This window comes from Alligator mississippiensis, chromosome 10, assembly GCF_030867095.1.
Source record: "Alligator mississippiensis isolate rAllMis1 chromosome 10, rAllMis1, whole genome shotgun sequence".
Taxonomy (NCBI): domain Eukaryota; kingdom Metazoa; phylum Chordata; order Crocodylia; family Alligatoridae; genus Alligator; species Alligator mississippiensis.
This window is the reverse complement of record NC_081833.1, coordinates 41,188,550-41,207,548: the sequence shown is the minus strand read 5'-3', so window position 1 is coordinate 41,207,548 and position 18,999 is coordinate 41,188,550. Positions and strand designations below refer to the sequence as shown.

The 18,999-nt window shown below is 53.1% G+C and overlaps 1 protein-coding gene across 1 annotated transcript in view; it reads left to right on the top strand.

Moving 5' to 3' along the window:
* The first annotated feature begins 1,174 nt into the window (after positions 1 to 1,174).
* BCAR1 (BCAR1 scaffold protein, Cas family member) overlaps positions 1,175 to 18,999 on the top strand; it is a 57,834-nt gene continuing 40,009 nt past the window's right edge. The window contains exon 1 of the mRNA XM_059713732.1: positions 1,175 to 1,308. Within this exon, the coding sequence (XP_059569715.1) occupies positions 1,297 to 1,308 (12 nt within the window). The 5' untranslated portion in view covers positions 1,175 to 1,296. The remainder of the gene's footprint in view (positions 1,309 to 18,999) is intronic.

Genomic DNA, 18,999 nt, shown 5'->3' with positions numbered 1-18,999 from the left:
CCTGATGTACTCTGTCCGGTTTTGGTCACCACCCGTTAAGAAAGATGTGAATGAATTTGAAAGATTCCAAAGGAGAGGCAAGAAAAGATTAGAGGTCTAAAAATGTGACATGAAAACAGTGTGGAAATTTGAGATAATTTATTCTAGGGATGAGAAGACAAAAAGAAAGATTGGATGACAGTCCTTCAGTACAATAAAAGGTTGCTCTGTAGGGCTTAAATATGAGATTCACGGTAGACAGAAGAACTTTCTAACTCTGAGTGGGGTTTGGCATTGAAACAGATTCCCTAGAGACAGGTCATCATGTCTCCATCACTAGAAGTTTTTTAATGCACATTAAACAAACATTCTTCGGGGATGGTAGAGACAGGGAGGATCCAGCCTTGAGTAGGAGTTTGGACAGTAGCTGATCTCCTGAGGTCCTTTACAACCCTGTTTTTCTGTGAATCTGTGACTATCCAAGCACACAGACAGCATATTCCACTCTGCCTTGCAAGGACCTTGCTGCCACACAAGCACACAACCTTCATTGTCACCTCTGTCACACGCACACACAGACTGCATAGCGCATGTCATATACATGTGCGCATGCAGACTGCAGTCCCCTCACACGTGTAACATGCGCATTGCACAGCCTGTCACACACATGTGCACACAGTCACACAGCCCTGCCACACACAAGTGCATGCACTTACTGCACGATTTAGTATACACATGTACACGTGCAGATGGCACGGCCCCTTCACACGCGCCACGTGTGCATACAGATTGCACAGCCCCGGCACACACGCGTGCACAGGCGGACTGCGCAGCCGTCCCACACACGCTCGCGTGCATGCACTACACAGCCCAGGACACGCGCGTGTGCACGTGCCAAGGGCAGCTCCGTCACGCCCATGCCTCCTCCACACGCCTGTGCACTAGCAGCACCACCCGTCCCACGCTTGTGCAAACAGAGACCACCAAACCTCATCACACGTGTGCGCAGCGCCTGGCCCGGCCCGGCCCGGCCCGGCCCCGCCCCGCCCCCGCGCACCGCAGCCAATGGGCGCGGGGAGGCGGGCACGGCGGGCGAGCTGCGCGGTGCCGGCCCGGCCCAGCCCGCCAGTCCCGGCGCCGCGCGGGGAGCGCTCGGCTGCGGCGGCTGCGGCTCCCGAGCTGAGCTGGGCGGGGCGGGCTGCGGTGGGGCCGCGCGGCCGGGGCGGGGACCGGGGCAGCCACCGCCACCGCGACCAACTTTCCTCCCGGCCGGGCGGGCCCTTCCCGGATCGGCGCCCGGCCCGGCCTGCGGGGAAGATGAACTACCTGGTGAGTGCCCCCCCACCCCCCCGGCTCTGCCCCCCGCGCTGTCCCGAGGACCTTCCTGGGGCGCCCCGGGCCGGGCGCAGACAATAGCGGGTCTCCGGGGTCGGCGGCGGCTGGAGCAGGCGGGAGGCCGCGGGTCCCGTGTGGACGGCCCGGGCGCTCCGGCTGCAGCAGGGCCGGGCTCCCCCGCCCGGGGGTGACAGCACGGGCCCCGCGCCGGCTGCCTCCCCGGCCTCGGCGCGGGCAGCCTCCCCCGGTGCCCCCCGCCGCACGCAGCCCGCGCTGGCCCCCGGCTTCGGCCTCCCGGCCGCGGCGGCTCCTAGGCAGCGGCGCGGGGATCTTCCCTGCAGGGGAGTGAAGGGCAGCTGCCGAGTCTGCCGTGCTGCCAGCGCAGGCTCCCTGGCTTATCCACTGGTTTATATTTGAATGTGAAGCTCTGGAGAAACGGCGCTGTGGTTGCAGCAAAGCTGAGGCAGAAAAGGACTAAACGCCCAGCGGTTTTGGGGACCTAAAGCTGTTGCAGTTCTGTAGCTGCTTAAGGACCTTTGAGTGACAAGTTTGCAGAATCGTAGCCCAGTTCTCGGAGGACAGATGTGCCTGGAGTAAAACCCACCAGTGGCGTCGGTGCTAATCGGGCACCTCAGCTAGTGGGAGGCTGGGGCCCAACTCCTTCTCCCCCGCATCAGGCAGACGCATGTTGCAGTTGCGTTCGTTTGGGGCCAGCAGAGTGCTGCACTGCTCTGTGCGTGGATGTTGGCAGCAAGGCATTCAGGGGCATGCTTGCTGCTGTTGTCCCTGCCGGGAGGCTGTGCAGAAAATAAGACTCCAGGCTCTCAATCTAACACCATATGTATGCACCTCCTAGGCATCTGGATGTGGTGGCTGGAGGGGGTAATTACCTGGATGAAGGAGAAGATTGAAGCCATGATGTGGAGAATTAGCTTGTTTTAAATCAGAGGCCTTGGGGTCTATTCCTCCCCCAGGTCGTCCTCCTCTTTTATGGTTGGACCCTTGCTTTCCCCCCCAGGTTAACTTCTCCATTTAGCCCCTTCGTGCCAGGTTCTTGCAGTGATTTACTGAGATGACAGTTGCCATCTTGGCCTGCAAAAGCTTGACAAGCAACTTCCCAGACCTGCTCTGACCAGTAACACATACTCAGAAGGTTACACAGCCAGTTCATACCTGCATGTCCCCCATGTCCTTGCAAGCAGTTTTGCTACCCAAAGTCATGCAAGAAGCCATTGGCAAAGAGGCCAACTTCCAGGGCCTGCCCTAACTCCCAAGCAGCAATTTTCTTACCACAACCTTGACCCCATCTGAGAATGAGACTTGCTGCAATTAGAACAGGGGACAATATGTGCGGTTTCCTTCTCCCACCCTGCTGGGATATTTCTGTTTCCTGGAGGAACCTTGCCCATCTTCTTTTCCTGCTTCCCACCATCCACAGGATGATATCATTGAGCTACAGCTGCCCTGTGGCAGTCACCAAAGCAAGGAGGAGTTTCGTGCAGGCATTCCCATGCCCTCTTGCTGATCCCAGGTGCAAGTGACTATGCTTAGCAGCACATGGGTCTGGATATCTGGGCCCACAGGGCTGCTAGGCTCTCTTTCCAGCCTCTAGTTCCTCTCCTTCCATGATGGGGCAGTGGTCAGAGACTGTAGCATAACTAGAGGCAAGCTTGCTAACAGGATTGCTGGCTCAGGGCCAGTCTCCTTTTTAAATCGCCCTGTGTTTTTCATGGTTAAGTGACAGCTTGGAGGTGAGACCAGTTCTGTTCAGAATTATCCACTGTTCAAATGGTGATAGGGTGAAGGGGAATGGAAATAAAATGAACCCAAGGCCAGAGCCTAGGATCAGGTATCATGACATTTGGGAGTCAAGGGCCAGCAGTGGAACAGGCCAGGCCAGGGCTTGGGTCAGAGGCAGAGGTTGGAAGTCTGGGCACTAGGAGAGTTTTATTATCCAAACTGTACTGTGAAAGCTGAAACACCATAAAGTGGGCTGAGTGGCAGTCTGCTTGATGCCAGGCAAAAGTCCCATGCAAGGTGATGCCACTGTGTTGCCCTCCTTAAGGTGGTATTTGCCATTGCTTCTCCACACTCTTCTATAATTTGATGGTTTTAGAAGGCGGCTGTTGTAAAACAGGGAGGGGAGGGGGAGCTGGGAGTCATTGGCACATCCAGTGGTGCGTGTGAGAGCATGAACGTCCTCTCAGTGCACGTCAGCAAGCCGGCTGGCTCCAGCAGCAGTGTAGAGTACAACGTTAATGATTCACTAGGAGATAATCAGCAATTGCCAGGCCTGGCAAATCTTGCTGTGTGAGTACAGTATAGGGCTGGGGGAAGGGAGAGATTTTTTCATGTGTGATTACAACATACAGTGCCAATGGGGCAGCTTGAGGAAAGGATCATTTCTGGCATTAAAAACCTCCTGAAACATTGCTTCAGGGTGCAAGAGAGCCAGCATAAGGGCAGTTGGCTTGCCAGGAGCTTGCAAATCACTTTTCTCCTTCTGTCCATTGGAAATTCTCGTGTTGGTGCAGCACCAGATTCATACCCCTTGTCATGGTGCTCCTGGGTGACCAGTCAGGCCATCTTTGCAAACCACAGGACCCTGGAAGTGGAGCACTGGTTTTCAACTTTGTTAGACTTGGAAAATGCCAGCTCTTAGCTGTCTCTCTTTTTTTTGACTACAGAAAAATAATAGAGCAGTTCTTCTGTTGCAAAGCACTCAGAAAGAGCACAGCAGGTCGGAATGTTTTCGGCACTATGAATTCCTATTTGAAGTCACTAGGTTTATCTTGTGTAGGTGTTTGCACAGCTAACATGGCTGATAGTGTGGGCACTTCCTGGCACCCTGAAAAGGATCTCATGGCACTTTAGGGTGCTGTGCATCCTGGTTGAGAATCCCTGTTCTGGAGTGATAAGGGATCTTCCCCTCCCAAAAGGCAGGGGTAGCATGCTCCTCTGCCAGGTAGGTGTATGCATGGCACTGCTGCCAGGGTTCATCCTGCCATCTCACACCCTCACCAAGGGGCCTGTGCTTTGGGAATAGGCCATGCGAGTTTGTTGCTAATGCACAACATGAGAGTTATTCCCCTAGCTCTCTTCAGTGTGCATGTAAAGGCCCCCTTATAACTTCTTGACATTTACGTTGTTAAAAAAAACAAAGAAGCAGCAAACAAACCAAAAAATAGAAGAAACTTGGAGCATGCGGAGATGGCAATGAGAGTCCAGGCTCATTGCACTTGGGGGAGAGAAGACCCCTAAATGGAACAGAGGCTGTAAGTCCTTTGAGAGAAGGCATGTGTTGGCTATCCCGTTTAAGTGACCTTTTGGGGGGCCAGTACCATGTGGGATTTCTTCCACCACCCCTGGCATATGTTATGGCCTTGTTTGAAGTAGGGCTGTAAAATCAGGTGCACAAAGGGCTGTTTCAGAAACAAGGTGTGGAGCAGCCCTTTATCTCTCTTTCCCTTTGCCTGTGAAAGTGTAAGTTCCAGTGAGTCGTCACTCCCAGCCGCCCCAGGGGCCAGTGGAAAGGAGTGCTGGGTGTGGGCCTGAGCCCTGGCATGGTCTGGGGAAGGTTCTTGCAGTTTCCATGCCCTGAGGGTGCAGCTGCTGCACAAGAGCCTAAAATTGCAGGTGTTGGGCCATAGGCAAGTCCAGACTGGAGGCAGACAGGCGGATGCCTGATGTTGCTCATAGTGTACAGCTTCTGGTGGGGGTTGGTCTCAGACATTGTGTAGGGCTCACAGCTCCCTGGATGGAAAAGATACCCCATGTGGTAAGGCTGTTCTGTATAGAGAGGGTGACCCAGACAGGAAGGATGGCTCAGTGGTGAGTGCATTAGCCTGGAACAAGGGAGATTGGGGTTCAGCTTTCTTCTCTGCCACCGGGTTCCTGGGTGACGTTGAGTCACTTAGCTTACCTGTGCCTCAGTTCCCCCGCTCTGCCCTGGATAATAACACTGCTCTGCTGCACAGGGAGGTTGGGAGGGCCAGTTCATTAAGGGTGGTAAGGCATGCTGGTAAGGCTGTGATGAGAGCCAAAGGAATGCTAACAATCGGGGAGCCCCCCACCCTTCACAGATGTCCTCACTTGATTCCTCAGCGGGTGCTCTGTGCTAGTGGGGGAGCAGAGCTGAGCTGAAGCAGCCGTTTTGAGGGAAGGTTGCTTGTGTGGATGCATTTGCTCTGTGTCCCCACATGGTGTGATGAAGGGGTCTGAGTGTGGGTAGAAGGGCAAAGAGCTTGGCATTGAATATGTTCAAATTATACTGGTGGGAAGAGGTCTGGGGTGAGGCGAGATGGGCAAGGAATGCAGAAGGGGGTCTGGGAGCTGCCAGAGGGTAAGAGATCCACCAAAGAACAGGAGAGTAAATGATCATTACCTGGGTTGCTGCCCCCCAGTTGATTCCAGAGGCGCTGGAGTTTATGGCTCAGCCCAAGGCTGCGCTCTGTAAGGCTACCTGGGGATACTACTGACTTACAAGCAGGAAGAAGCTGATGGGGTGACTGAACCCAAGAACCTTGCTAATGGCGTTCAGTGTCACATCTTCAAAGGTTCTGATACCCCAGGAGTTCAAAGGGGATGTACCTGGTGCTGAGAAGCAACACTTTGGCTCCCACACAAGGCAGCTTCATTTAACATTTCTGCTAAGTGCCAACTCCCATCCCTGAGATGGGTGTGTGCTGATGGCATGCTTGTGATGACTTTCTTAGGTCAGTGTGTGAAAGGGGGGGCGTCTCACTCCAAGGAAGAAAAGAGTAGGGACAGTGCACTGTGGCTCTGCTGACCCTCTGACACTGATTATGATTGCTAGCTTGAGGCTCTGGGGGTTCTTCCCATGGAATGACACCTTGAAAGGCAGATAGCTGGGTCTGTAGCTAATTCTTCCCACTGCTTCCGTCCCATTCAGATTCCCTGTTTTCTAGGTGGTCCATATTGGACTCTGTTGGCACTTCTAAAGGACAAGCCACATCTTCTCAGTTCATGCACCACATAGGGAGCACTGTTTGGGGGTGTGCCAGTGGGACTGGAATAGGTAGTGCAGTGGGGTCTTGTCATCAAGAGGCAGGGACATGAAATGTAGTGCAGAGCTCTTAGTTTGGTTCTAGGATTTCAGCGATGGTGGTAAATGAGGCTATAGTTGCAAGCCCAGAATGATTGAGGAGTGTGATCCACAAGCAGCCCATGGACGTGTCCATAGCATTCAGCATGGATGTCTCCACTGCACTAGTGATGGAGGGTAGAGACCTGGAGGCAGGGGCAGGATATCAGCAGGAACACCTCAGCATCTTCCTGCCACCACTCCCTGATGCTGGTGGGTACTGCCCCTTCTCACCCTGGGCATGGTTTTGGTGGGTGCTGAAACCAGTCTGCTTCACACCTCAGCCTGGGGAAGCATTCTGGGCCTGTTCTGTCAGGATTTACAGCCAGGGCACATGCTAAATCTGCAGGATTGGCTCCTTCTGCCAGGGGCAGCTTGCAGAGTGCTACCATCATGTTTAGACGTGTCGCCTGGTGGATGGGCTCTGGGCTCACACTGCCTCTCAGACACTGCAGTAGCTCTGGCTTCAGCTGAGTTTACCTGGACCTGGCCTGGCCTGGCTTAGCTTGGAAATGGAGTGAGGGGAGGCTGGAAGGGTGAGAGCACCCTCATCAATCTGTGTGGGGGCAAGTGCTGGTAGGTGGGTGTATGCCTGGGGTTGGGGGTTCACAGTCTACTGGCAGTCTTGGTGGCCAGGGGAGAATGACAGCAAATGTGCAGTGGCAACTGGTCTATTGTGCCTTCTCACAGGATGCTCAGCACAGAGCTGCACCCAGATAGAGGCAGGAAGGGCTTTATGGTGGGAACTAGCACCTGGGTACTTTACAGCTCTGTGGACATGGAGATTCAGGAACCAGAAAACATCAGCAGTTTGGTCTTAGCTGTGTGGGGCCTAGGGGAGCCTTGGCTTGCCTTGGGCTGGTGCTGCCTGAGGACAGCATTTTTACCATCAGTTTAGTGTTTGTAGGGTTGTCAGGGCTGCCTGGAGGACATCATTAGGAGTTAGGCTCTTTGAAGCCCTCTGACCAAAGGTGCAACTGAGATGCAAAGCGTGGGCTGGTCAAGAGGACTGCCAATCTCTCAAAGATGGCAGGATATTCAGAGCCCTCCTTCTTCTGCAGATCACTTTGCAAATGTGGGCTGTACTGGGAAGAAGCCCCATAGACATAAACCTTCTAGGTGCACATCACCTTCCTTACTGCTGGGGCACAGCCTGGCAGATTGGGTTTCATCCTAGCTATGCAGTATGTTTGATCCCATCTGTTTCAGTTACCACAGGATAGATCTGTGTGCAGGTTGTGTCTATTGATGCCTTAATGGTGCTGGAATTGGATCCCCTACAGATGGGATCCCTGGTATACTACATAGCTTGATGGAAGGCCAGCATGGCCAAAACAAGCCTTACACAGTTACTTGGACATGCCCAGGTCCAATCACTGTTACGGGTGCTAACTCCACTACAAGCAGGCTAGGAACCGGTGCCTTGTAATCAGGTCCCTTTCTGTGCTTTAAAGTGGGATGTTAACAGGCCTCAAGAGCTGAGGGCTGAGAAGGCCTTGCTTATTCAGAGCCAAAGCCTGAGGACATTTGCTCTGCTTGCTTATCAGATACTATTCCAGTAAAGAACAGTGCATGTGCCCCCTCGGTTCGTCAGTGCACACAGTTGGGTTGCTTCCCAGGTTCGCTCGTGCATTCCTAGATGCCATTGCTCTGACTTTACTTCTGCTTGAACCTGCAGAAGGCCTCCAAGGTGGACAAATCAGTGCACCAGCCTGCTTCAGTGCTCATGCTACACAATGAGCTCTTTGGGGCTGCCCTATGGGGTTTAGGACTAAAATGCTGGAGCTCTTTCCATGATGGGGGCAGGCAGAGGCATCACGTGGTCCCTGGGAAGCAGAGGGATTATCTGTAGTTCAGTGCACTAGTATTTAAGAAGGGGGCTGTAATCTGGGGGTTTAAAAAACTTTTGGGGTAGCTAACACCCAGACCTTGCACTCTGCAGCCAAGGTCTTTCTGCTGAACAACCTCTTCCACCCCAGTGGGCACGTAAATTGTTGAGCAGTTAATCCTTTTTGTCACTGCTTCCCTCCCAGTGCTGTACCCCTTCCCCTGCTCTCCTTCAGATGCATTGTTCTGGGCCCCAGGGAGGTAACTCTGGCCCAGACTACCATAACCTGCTGCTTAAAGGGTGCCTTCCTGCCCTCTGGTGGCTAGATTCTGAACGGCTCAGCTGTGTCCCATGAGCCCAGTATCGTTGACAGTGAGTGGAGAGTCTCATAGCTTTGAGTAGCTCTGGCAATGACTGCTGTAGAGAACCAGGGAATTGTTATGTCTGGGGGAAGCATCAGTCTTTCCTGTTGGCTTTTCTCATCTTAGTACATCCCTTGCCTAGAAAGTCTCCCTTTCCCCTGAGGATGGGCAGGGGCCCAGCCCCCATCCTGCACTTGGGCAGGAGGGCAACAGCATGGACTTGGCACCATCCAAGGCTACTGCCTGCAGAAGAGCAGCAGGACCAGTGCAGATGAGGCTGCCTCCTTGTCCTCAGGCAAAGCTGTGCTGTCTGCCCATCAGAAACTGACTGCATGGCTGCATTTTAAAACATTGTATTTCAAAATTCCCATGGGCCCATGATTATTAGGCAAGGGGGACCCTGGTGAGAGAAGGCAGTGCCATGGCACCCATTGTACCACTGTCTGCTCCAGGTTAGCCCCTGGGGCACACAGTTTTCTCACTCAGCTGCTGAGGATGCATAACTTACAGCTGTGGCCCAGCTCCACTGAGCTTGGAGGGATGCACAAGCCTGAAAGGTAGGTGTGAGAGCAGGAACATCCCAGGGGAAAGGCTGGTTGACTTTAGGGAGAAAATTTACTCCCCTGTTATTTAATGTTCATACTTATTAGGAGCAAGCCAGCAACCTTTGTTTGGCCCCATGAACCTGCTGCCCAAACAAGACAAAGACCCTATTTTTGCCAGTGTGCACTGCCTGAGGCATGCCCATAGGTATACAATACTGAGCACTGTACAGCATACTGATACTGCCACTAGCTCAGCTATGGAAAGCAGGACAGCTGTGTGAGCCTCTGCAGATGCAGTGACCCTATTCCCAGTACCTGAGCGAGCTTGCTCAGCAAACTCTGCTTTTTCTACATAATACCCCATCAACACCCTGGTCAAGATGTAAAGAGTTGGGGATTCCCATGTGCCTATCTCAACTCTGTCACTGGTTCAGTGCATGGCCTTGGGCAGGTCTCTGTGTTTGCATCTAAAAAGGGGCTTCCAACTTCCCCCTCCTTCTGCAGGATGTGCCAGAAAGTTTTGCTTCTCCAGTGTCTGCAACAGGGATGAGTGGTGCCACAGGGTGTCCCTGTTGGCACAGCTCAGTGTCAGTTCTGGTGGTATGTCTGGTAAGTGAGGAAGGGTTCCTTGGCATCCTCTGTTTCCTGGGGAGAAAGTTAGCAGGGTCACAGACCATTCCCAGGGGTTTTCGCTACCTTGCTATCAGTCCCTCAGGAAAGGTGCCCTTGGTCTGGCAGTGGTTTACTTGGTGGAGTCTGGCTCCTATCCACCCTAGGAGCACTAGGAACAACACCAGCCAGGTTAAAAAAAAAAAATGGAACTGATGAGGAGAGGCTGAGGGAACTGGGCTTATTCAGTGTAGAGAAGAGAAGACTGAGAGGGGATTTAATAGCAGCCTTCAACTACCTGAAGGGGGTTCAAAAGAGGATGAAGCGTGACTGTTCTTAGTGGTGGCAGATGATGGAGCAAGGAGCAACGTCTCAATTTGCAGCAAGGAAAGTTTAGGTTAGATATTAGGAAGAATTTTCTCACTAGGCGGGTAGTAAAGCACTGGAACAGGTTACCCAGACAGATTGTGGTGTCTCCATCCTTGGAGGTTTTTAATACCTAGCTAAACAGCTTTGACTGGGATGACCTAGTTGGGGATGGTCCTCCTTTGAGCAGACCTCTTGAGGTCCCTTCCAGCCCTCATGTTCTATGATTCTGTGACTTTGAAGAAACTTCACAAGACCTGTATGGTACTTGGCCATGCCATGGGCTTGCTGCCTGAGCTGAAGGGCTCTCTAAGCGAGAAGTGAGGGTTCTCACACAGCAAGATTTGATCTTTCTCCACCAGGTGCTGGCATTCAGGTAAATCAGGGAACTAGTGTTTAGTGCATTGGGACTGACCTGTTCTGGGAGCCTCATGCCTCCCCTTCAGCAGTAAGGACCTGAGGAGGCCAAGAAGGACCTTTGTCTTTTGGATTTCTCTCCTAGATGCTGCGCCATGATCTGCTTAATCCCTCTCCCTTGGCTGGAGAGGATTTCCCTGGGGGATTAGGTAACAGGACGAATTTGCCATGGGAGTGCCTAAATTGTGATCTCATTAGATAAACCCCAGTCTGATCATGTGGTCCAGTGGGACAGCTCTTTGCCTATTTGCCTTGATGGAGGGAAGGGTTTGGAGACTCTGGCTATGTGATAAATATGTCATGTTCCCCTAGTCAGCAAAGACCCAGTTTCAGTCACATCCTTTGAACATCATGGGGAACTCCCTTCAAGGCATGTACTGCCATTATATCCATCCCTGGTGTGGGTGTTGCTGTCAATTGAGGCCAGAATATGCTACACAGGACTTTGGGAGTTTGAGCAGTGCTGGATGGGTCCCCAGGCTAAGCAGGTGTGTTTGGTAGAGCCCACAGTAATGCATCATACGCTAAGCCTTGATGCTTTGGGTTAGGACCCCAAGTAGGTATGGGAGGGAATGGGAGCAAGCAGGGGGAGTCAGTCCAAGGATTGATTTTTGTCATTGAAATGTCTACTTCCCCATACTGTTGTTGGCATAAATCAGCCTCCTGGCAAGTTGAGTGCTAACTGCAGCTCAAATGGGGAGAAAGAAGCCATCCTCTTTGAGGGAAGGGAAGGAGGTCATTATGGCCAATTAACAGCTAATGTTCAATTTTCCACCAATCTGGCATGGAGGCAGGCGAGGATCTGGGTGACGAGTGGTACAGGGCACTGGGAGTGGGACTGGCCTGTTGCACACAATAGGCAGCATTATGTGAATGGGGAGCACCCAGCTCCTGGCTCTGTCTGTGGTTTGACAAACAGCTGCCTTGTTGTTCCAAGTCAGATGTGCTCTGGGGCATTTTTCTCTGCCTCTGTGGCAAGGTGCCTATTGGTTTGTTCCCACGTGGGTATGCTCCAGCTCTTTCACTGGAAACGATGATGCGGGTGATGGGTTTCTGGGTTGGCCAGTGTAAGCACATTCCCACACCTAGGTCTCTGATGGATAGGTCATTATCTAACACCCCTGCCTGCCATGCTGTCAGCCCGAGTCCTACAGTTTACACCTCTTCCAGGGCTACCTACACAGGAATACAAGTTGTGACCACCTTAGCTATCGCTGCATCAAGCATAGGAGAAGGTCTCCCTTCCATACTGAATGAAGGGGCACTGTGCACCCAAGGCAATGCCAGACCAGAAGGGAAGCTGCTAGGATCACACACGGGCTGCAGGCCTGGCATACCTGCTTATTCAGCATGTGCTTTGGTGAGACCAGCCATGCCCCTCTCCAGGTAACCTGGGGTGTCTTTCCTGGGAGGAGGCAGCGACCACAGCCCCATGCCAGGAGCAGAGGCATAAAGACCAGTTGTTTGCAAACCTTGCAAACCAGGTGTCAGCCACAGCAGTGAGGACTGGCTGCAGGGACATGGTGAATAGTTGGTGTTCCCCAGAAACCTTGCTATCCATTTCCCCCTCCACACTTGGAAAACAGGAGATGCCCAGCAGCTGAGACCTCCTGCAAGCAGGTTGCTATTTACATATGAAACCATGGTTCTTCTGCGTTTGGCTAACACCACTAGCAAGATGGAGGGGCAGGGAGCCTACCACATTGCACCCATCTCCACGATCAGTCCTGAAAGCTGCTGGGTCAGGTTCAGAGGGTCTGCAGTGGGCATGGTGAGAGGCTACAGCATGGGAGCATTCATAACTGGGCAAAGACAGTTCATACCTTTGTGAAATGGAAACCAAAGTAGCTTTGTTGGACCCTGACAGCTAGCCATTATCAGCAGCTCAGGCCACTGGTTGCTGATAGCTGAGGAAGGGGTTAAAGTCAGTAGTATGTGATTAGCAGGGAGCAAACTCCCATTTGTCCTCAGCTTTAGCAGCACCAGAACTGTCTTTTAGAGTCCAGGGGCTGCCTCGCTTTGCAGGTATTTAATGCCTGCAGCCTTTGTTTTTAAGGAGACCCTGCCACCAGCTCAGGGGAACAATCCCAGTGCTGTCTGAGCTCAGTCCTAGCACAAACAGATATTGTTGCTCACTGCTCAGGGCTGTGTATAGGTGGCGAGAGGATTCCACCCACCCTCTGAACAGGGTTTAGGCCTAAGAAATAGCCTTGTAATTCCAGGTTGGGTTTTTACCCCTTTTTGAGGGGAGCATCCAGTATGCTAAGAGCCCCCTGATTCACAGCCCATAGAAGGCTGAATGGCTCCCTCTCATTCTCACTCTTGCCATGCTGTAACCTAGGCCAGCTTCATCCCAGCAGCTTCCAAAACAGAGGACAGTGTATGGTGAGATTAATTCCTCCGAGTCAGTTAAACCACAGTGTCTGCTGCATTCCAGTGGTTTTTTTCCAAGCATGCACTTGGCAACGTGGTACAGTGCTGCTGGATTTGGAGTGGGAGAGGTCACAGGCAGGGAGAGAGGGTCTGCTTGGGTCACTAACCAGGAGGAAGTGTGACATTCACATCCAGGCAGAGGGAACCTGGAGGCTCAGCTGAGGCTCAGGGGAGAGCAAGCCCTGCTAGACTGGTTTCAAAGGAACTGATGAGCTGTGCTGCAGGGCAGGCAGCCTCCTGGGTGGGTGGGCGCCTGTGAGCCAGCCTCTCCCCTGCCCCCAGTCAGGTTGTGTGGCAGCTAGGGGGGGTACCCTCCCCCTCCTTTCCAGAATTGGGAGTTCCCACAGATTTGGAGGCCCTAATACAAGGCATTGTGCTGCTGCATGACAGCTGGAGGCTGTCCTGCCTCGCTTTGTCACATGGGCAGAACAGCTGCTCATCGGAGCTGTCCCTGGGGCACTTGATGCATGGCAAGTGGGGCCTGCGGGCTTGGTGACCGAGGTGCTCTACCTTTGGTGAGCTGGCCTGGCCACTGGTGGAGAGCTGCAAAGCCATCTTCCTCCTTAATGCTGTGGCTCCAGAGGCACATGCAGTCCCTGCAGGCTATGAGTTTTACATTTAATAAGGCAGTAGAGCACAGGTCTGTGTCCAGTTTTTCTTTAGATCCACATGGTGTGGTGTTCTGCAGTCCTGTTCCATTAGGTCCTGGGCCCACTTACCAGTCACTGGAGTGGCCCTGGGGCTCAAGAAACTCTGTCAGAGGGAGGTGAGGAGCTGTCTTGCAATGACAGCACCAGGCTGGGAGATGAGCCTTCTGCTTTCTGTGCCCAGCTCTGCTGCTAGTGTCCCCTGACCCTGGCCATTTCACTCTTCATGCCTTAGTTTCCCTGTTTAGCAAATAGTTGTCCTGACATTGTGGCTTAGTGGGGGAATGGGAGGGGCATAGCTCATTAGCAGAGAACCATAGTTCTCTAGGGCTGGCAGGGACCTTCAGAGGTCAGAGAGAGGCTCATCCGTATCAAACCATCCTATACAAATCCATCATCTAACCTATTAGCACAACTAAACAATTATCCCTGGCACAGTCACAAGGCATAGCACCCTAATGTGCCACAGGTAAGTCAGGGTGACCACAGTAGCCAACACCCTGCTGCTGTGAGGGTTCTGGGCAGGGCTCTGAGATCCCAGAGCAAGAGAATGAGAGGTATGAGTATGTCTTCTTTGTGGAGTGTGGCTGGACTGTTATCTTTATTTTGATTTGTTTTCCTAACAAAGCATGTACCAGGCAAGCTGTTGCTTCTGGTAATTACTGCCTGGTGGAGTGTTGCGCTCCATCAGTTGCTCCCAGGGAGCGGCACTGCCATGGCAGTAAATGATGAACAGCATGTGGTATGGCAGTAAATGATGAACAGCATGGCAGCAGGAAGTGATGATGTACAGGATGACCTTCCTGTTTGCCTGCGGGTGACCTGGCATGCTCATTGTGAAAGCTAGGACTGCCCAGGGATGGGTGCTGAGTGCCACATGAGGAATGCAGGGGCAGGCCCAGCAGTGCAGCCTCCAAGCTTGTCCAGGCTGGCTTTGACTTGACCTGGTTTGCTTTTGCTCTGTGGGAGTGCTAATGGGCTGGATACTAAATGAGCTACATGCCCAGCCTTCCCAGAGTCTCTTTGTCTCCCCTAGATACTTCCCCAGAACTTAGGAGAGTCTCACCACCAAGTTTTACTCTCAGGCACTTCTACTTTAGGGGCAAGACTTAGACGAGAGCTCAGCATGTCAGGTCCCAAGACCTCAAAAGGTGCCAAGAGGACTGAGCATGTGAAACTTGAGTTCTAGGTGGCTAGGACTTGGGTGTGGGAGGGGAGAGCCTAAGATCTCTTTCTGACAAGCCAGACTTCTCGCACATCTCTTTCTGTTTTATTTTCTTGATTGTACAGATTCATGGGTGATTCTAGCCCAGGTGCCACTGGACTTGCTAAAGATCTGGGACAGTACTGAGCCAGATCCTGTGTTCCCACTATTCATGATTTTGGAGGGAGTTACTTAAAGCCTCAGCTTCTGGAGCCCAGCTCTGACTCAAAAAATAAAAGTAACTCTTTACCTGAGGTGTTCTGAGACCACTGAAAGCTCAGGAGTCAGGTAACCAGAGGGACCCAGCTGCTGCTCTAGGTGTGGGTAGGTGGGAGGGAGAGGGAGTGATAATCTAATGATTTTAAGGCAATCCTATGACTTTGGAGGCTGGATTCATGAGCTGCGAGTGCCTAATGTTACCAGTGCTGCAAACAGACTGCTAAGTGACCCTGGGGGCTTCCCCAGACACATCCCCCATGGCAACAAATACACATGCTTTTCTGGACAGACCAACTCTTGGGAGGGTATCCCTGTATAGAACTGGGATCCCAGATAGCACAAGGGGCTGTAACTCTGGGAAGGTCAGAGTAGGCCTGTGGACACTGTCACTGGCCCCAGCTGCTGACTTGCATTTGAATGCAAATGAACAGGCTGTCAAAAGGTGTCTGGCCAAACCTGCTCCCCTGGCTCCATTCAAGGAAGGAGCTGGTTGTGGCAGACTTGAAACTGGCAGGAAACAACAGAGCCAGATTGAGTCCTCCTCCCCAGCTGCAGCCACATCCTGCTCACTGGCATTGTGGAAAGATGACCTTTGGGTCAGCTCACAGCAGCTTTTGCCAGGCTGTGCTCCTTTCATTTGAGACTCCTGGAACTAGTCAGACAAGCTGCTTCTCCTCTCCCCAGCATCTTCCCACTCAAGGTGGGCAAGGCCTGGACCCCCCCCAGCTCAGGGGAGGGGATTGGCACGTGCATGCACATCCAGACATGCAGGCTGGGTTGGCTTTGATCCCCTGCCAAGTTCTGCCCTGGGAGGGGGTGTTAGCTGAGGGGAGCTGGCTGCCAAGCAGACTGAGCGGTAGTGAGCCAGCTCTAGCAGGGCCCAGCACAGACATTACAATGAGCTCATGGGCTGAGAGGGGGGGGCCCAGGGGGAACTGTGGGAGCCTTGTGGCCATGTACTGCCTCATTCCCTAGGTATGGGCAGGGCCGTGTGAGGCTGAAGAGTCAGAGTCAGTACCATTTACACCCCTGATCTGCTTTCCCCATGAGCTGCTTGGATCAAACTTTCAGCACAGAGCACCCCTTCAGCATCCACTTGGCTTAGAAAGATGCCTTGGAGATGTAGAGCCATACCACAACTTTGTATATGATCCATACCTCTGGAAGGTCATCTCTGGAGGATGGGGGGAGCTGGCAGCGTGCCCCTGTAATCTCCAGCTGGCTTCCTGGGCCCTGGCAGCTAGAATCTGTTGGAGCAGCCAGCATAGCCAGCCTAGGATTGGAGTGGGAGGCAGGCAAGGAGTCTCAGCCTCCTGCATGTCTCCACATGTGCTCAGCACCCACTGCAGCAGAGTGCAGACTGCTTTACACAATGTGAATGCTGACACAAGGGACAAGGTAGCAGGGAACTGGGCCCAGTTTTAAATGCGCCCAATCTGCACCATAAGCCAAGGTGTTTCTCAGTGCACTAGTGCCCTTTGCCTCTGGGGAATTTAACCCCTTCCTCCAGGCCATGCCCTGAGTTTGCACCAACTGGGTGGGCCAGTCCTGATCCCAGTCTTTGACGGGGAGCAGCTCTGCTGCAGCTAAGGGAGATTGGCACTGGGCCCCCTATGATCCCTGCCATGTGGCAGGCGTGCAGGGAAGAAAGCAGGCTGTGTTCTCGGCTTGGCTCTGCTCACGGTTTCTGAAGCAGAAGGGGATGGGATCTAGGCTGCGTTGGAGCCTGGGATGGGACAGGCCGGGGAATTCTCTCACTGACTCATGCTGCTGGCACTTCCTGTCCATTGGGGAGGGGGAGGGGGAACCAGGCACCCGAAATGGAAGCAAAATCCGTGTGGGAGCATGATGCAAGGGGCCCAGCCAGTCACCACACTTCAGCCAGCTCCTTCCTCTCCCTGCTCCCAAGCCTCCTTCCCTGCAGGCGGCTTTGGGCAGGAAGTTGGCTCTTCTAGGGCAGAAAAGCAGGTATAAAGCTGTATTCGGGAAAGCTGTGACCCCAGTAGCCACCTTTCTGCCTCCCCCTTTGCACGCGGCACTGGATTCTCTACTGACCCATTCAGCCAACAGTGGGGGGACCCTCATGCTCTCTTCTGGTTGTCCTTAACCGATTTCTTCCTTAGGAGTGTGGGATCTGTGTGCCTCACAGTCCCCCTGCGCAGATGGCAAAGCAGGACTCGGGGGAGACAGGGTCTCGCCCTGGGTCACACAGGAGAGCCAGTGGCAGAGTGGGGAGTTGTGCCCACATCTCAGCCAAGTACCCCAAGTGCCAGCCCACCCCTCTGGCTAGGGCAGATTGTATCAGTGGGAAGGATCAGCAATGAAGTTGCCCTGGATTTATACTTGGGTCAGTGCAATTTGGCTCTGACTCTGTATCACCCCCTCAATCCAATGTGTATCACCAGCCCTGTAGGGTTAAAAAAAAGAAAGAAAGAAAAGAAAAAAAAAAGAGACTTAAATTCCCACTGTCCTCCCCCGCCTTGCCCACCAGCCCCAAGCATTAAATTTTATTTTTAAAAAGCCCAGATTTGTATTTTTGTGCAGGCTGAGTTTGGAGACCTGCTGGAGAGGGAGAGACCAGAAGTCTAACTAGGCAGGGGGAAAATGAGATGCCAGCAAGAACGGAGGTGGCCCCTGCTGCTGCTGCTGGGAAGCACAGAAATTGTTTGGCCTCTGGGAAGGATGCTTTGAAGATTGTCTTTGTGGTGACAAGAGCTAGATTCAGGGTTTAAGAAATCAAGCTGAGATTGCCTTTAGCCACCCAGGGACAGGGACAGAGCCACTGCCATTCTCCAGGGCTGCGACATCACCTCTATCCCCTGCCCTCTACAATCCACTATCTTTTTAAGCTTCTCTCCCATCTCCCTGAAAGCCCCTATCTGCCCTCTCCCCTCATGCTTCCTCTTCCCTCCTTCTGCAACAGGCATGGGGGAGGGAGGAATTTGCAACACTGATTGAGATGTGGCTTCCTCTGGGAGCAGCTGTAGCCTCCTGCTCTTTTCTGGTTCCCAGGCTTGCTGTGTCAAGGCTGTGCTTTGTGCCCTCCCACATTGAGCCAGAGCTGATCCCAAATGCTGGATCCCAGAAGCTCGAAATCACCCCCTTTGGCAGCACAATGTGTAGGAGCAGGTAAAGCGAGAACTTTGGGATTAGCTTGGTTCTCATGACAGTAAGGGGAAATCTTGTGCCTCCAGGCAGGAACTGTGCACATATCCCCTGTACGGCTCTTCAGGGCCCTCGCTCCTGCCACGCACCCCCTGCTATTCCAGCTCTGCCAGGGCCTGGGACCCCCACCTGGTCACCCCCTTTTGCAGAACCTCAGGGATCCAAAGTTCATCCTTGGTGTGAGACTAGGGTAATGTTGTGAGGGTTTGGTTGCCTTCCTCCAGAACATGGGATAGGGGTCACTTCCTAAGATTATATATGTGCATATTTTACCTACCGGGCTCCCTGCCCTTGGTGGCAACCTTGTCTCTCCTGCTGTCCTGAGTCTGAGGCTGTAGGTATATTGTACTAAGGGCTCCACGTTTTCCAGGGCTGCTCTGTAACTGTGGTGCACAGAAGGGGCCAGAGTGTTTCTTCCTATATTGGAGTTGGCAGTATCACTTGTGACTTACCCAACACAGTTTGAAGCCCCATGTGGTCTCTGAGGCTCTGAAGGTCTCCCCAAGTGGTGGATTCCAGCTAACCCCAGGATGGTACCCCGGTGGCTGGTGAGCAGTGGGGGAAGAGCTGAGCTCACCGTTATTTCCTAACGGCTCCCAGCAGAAGTGCTCTGCATTCCTTCCCTTCCCGGCTGGCTCCCTGATCCCGTAACGTGATGCATTATTTTGAACAGCCACATGGGAGGGCTGGCCATGGAGCCTAGCCCTGTGGTTCCCCGAGCCTGACATCTCACAGCAGCCTATTTTGACTGGCCCTGGGTTTCCATAATGGGTGAATAACCCCGGC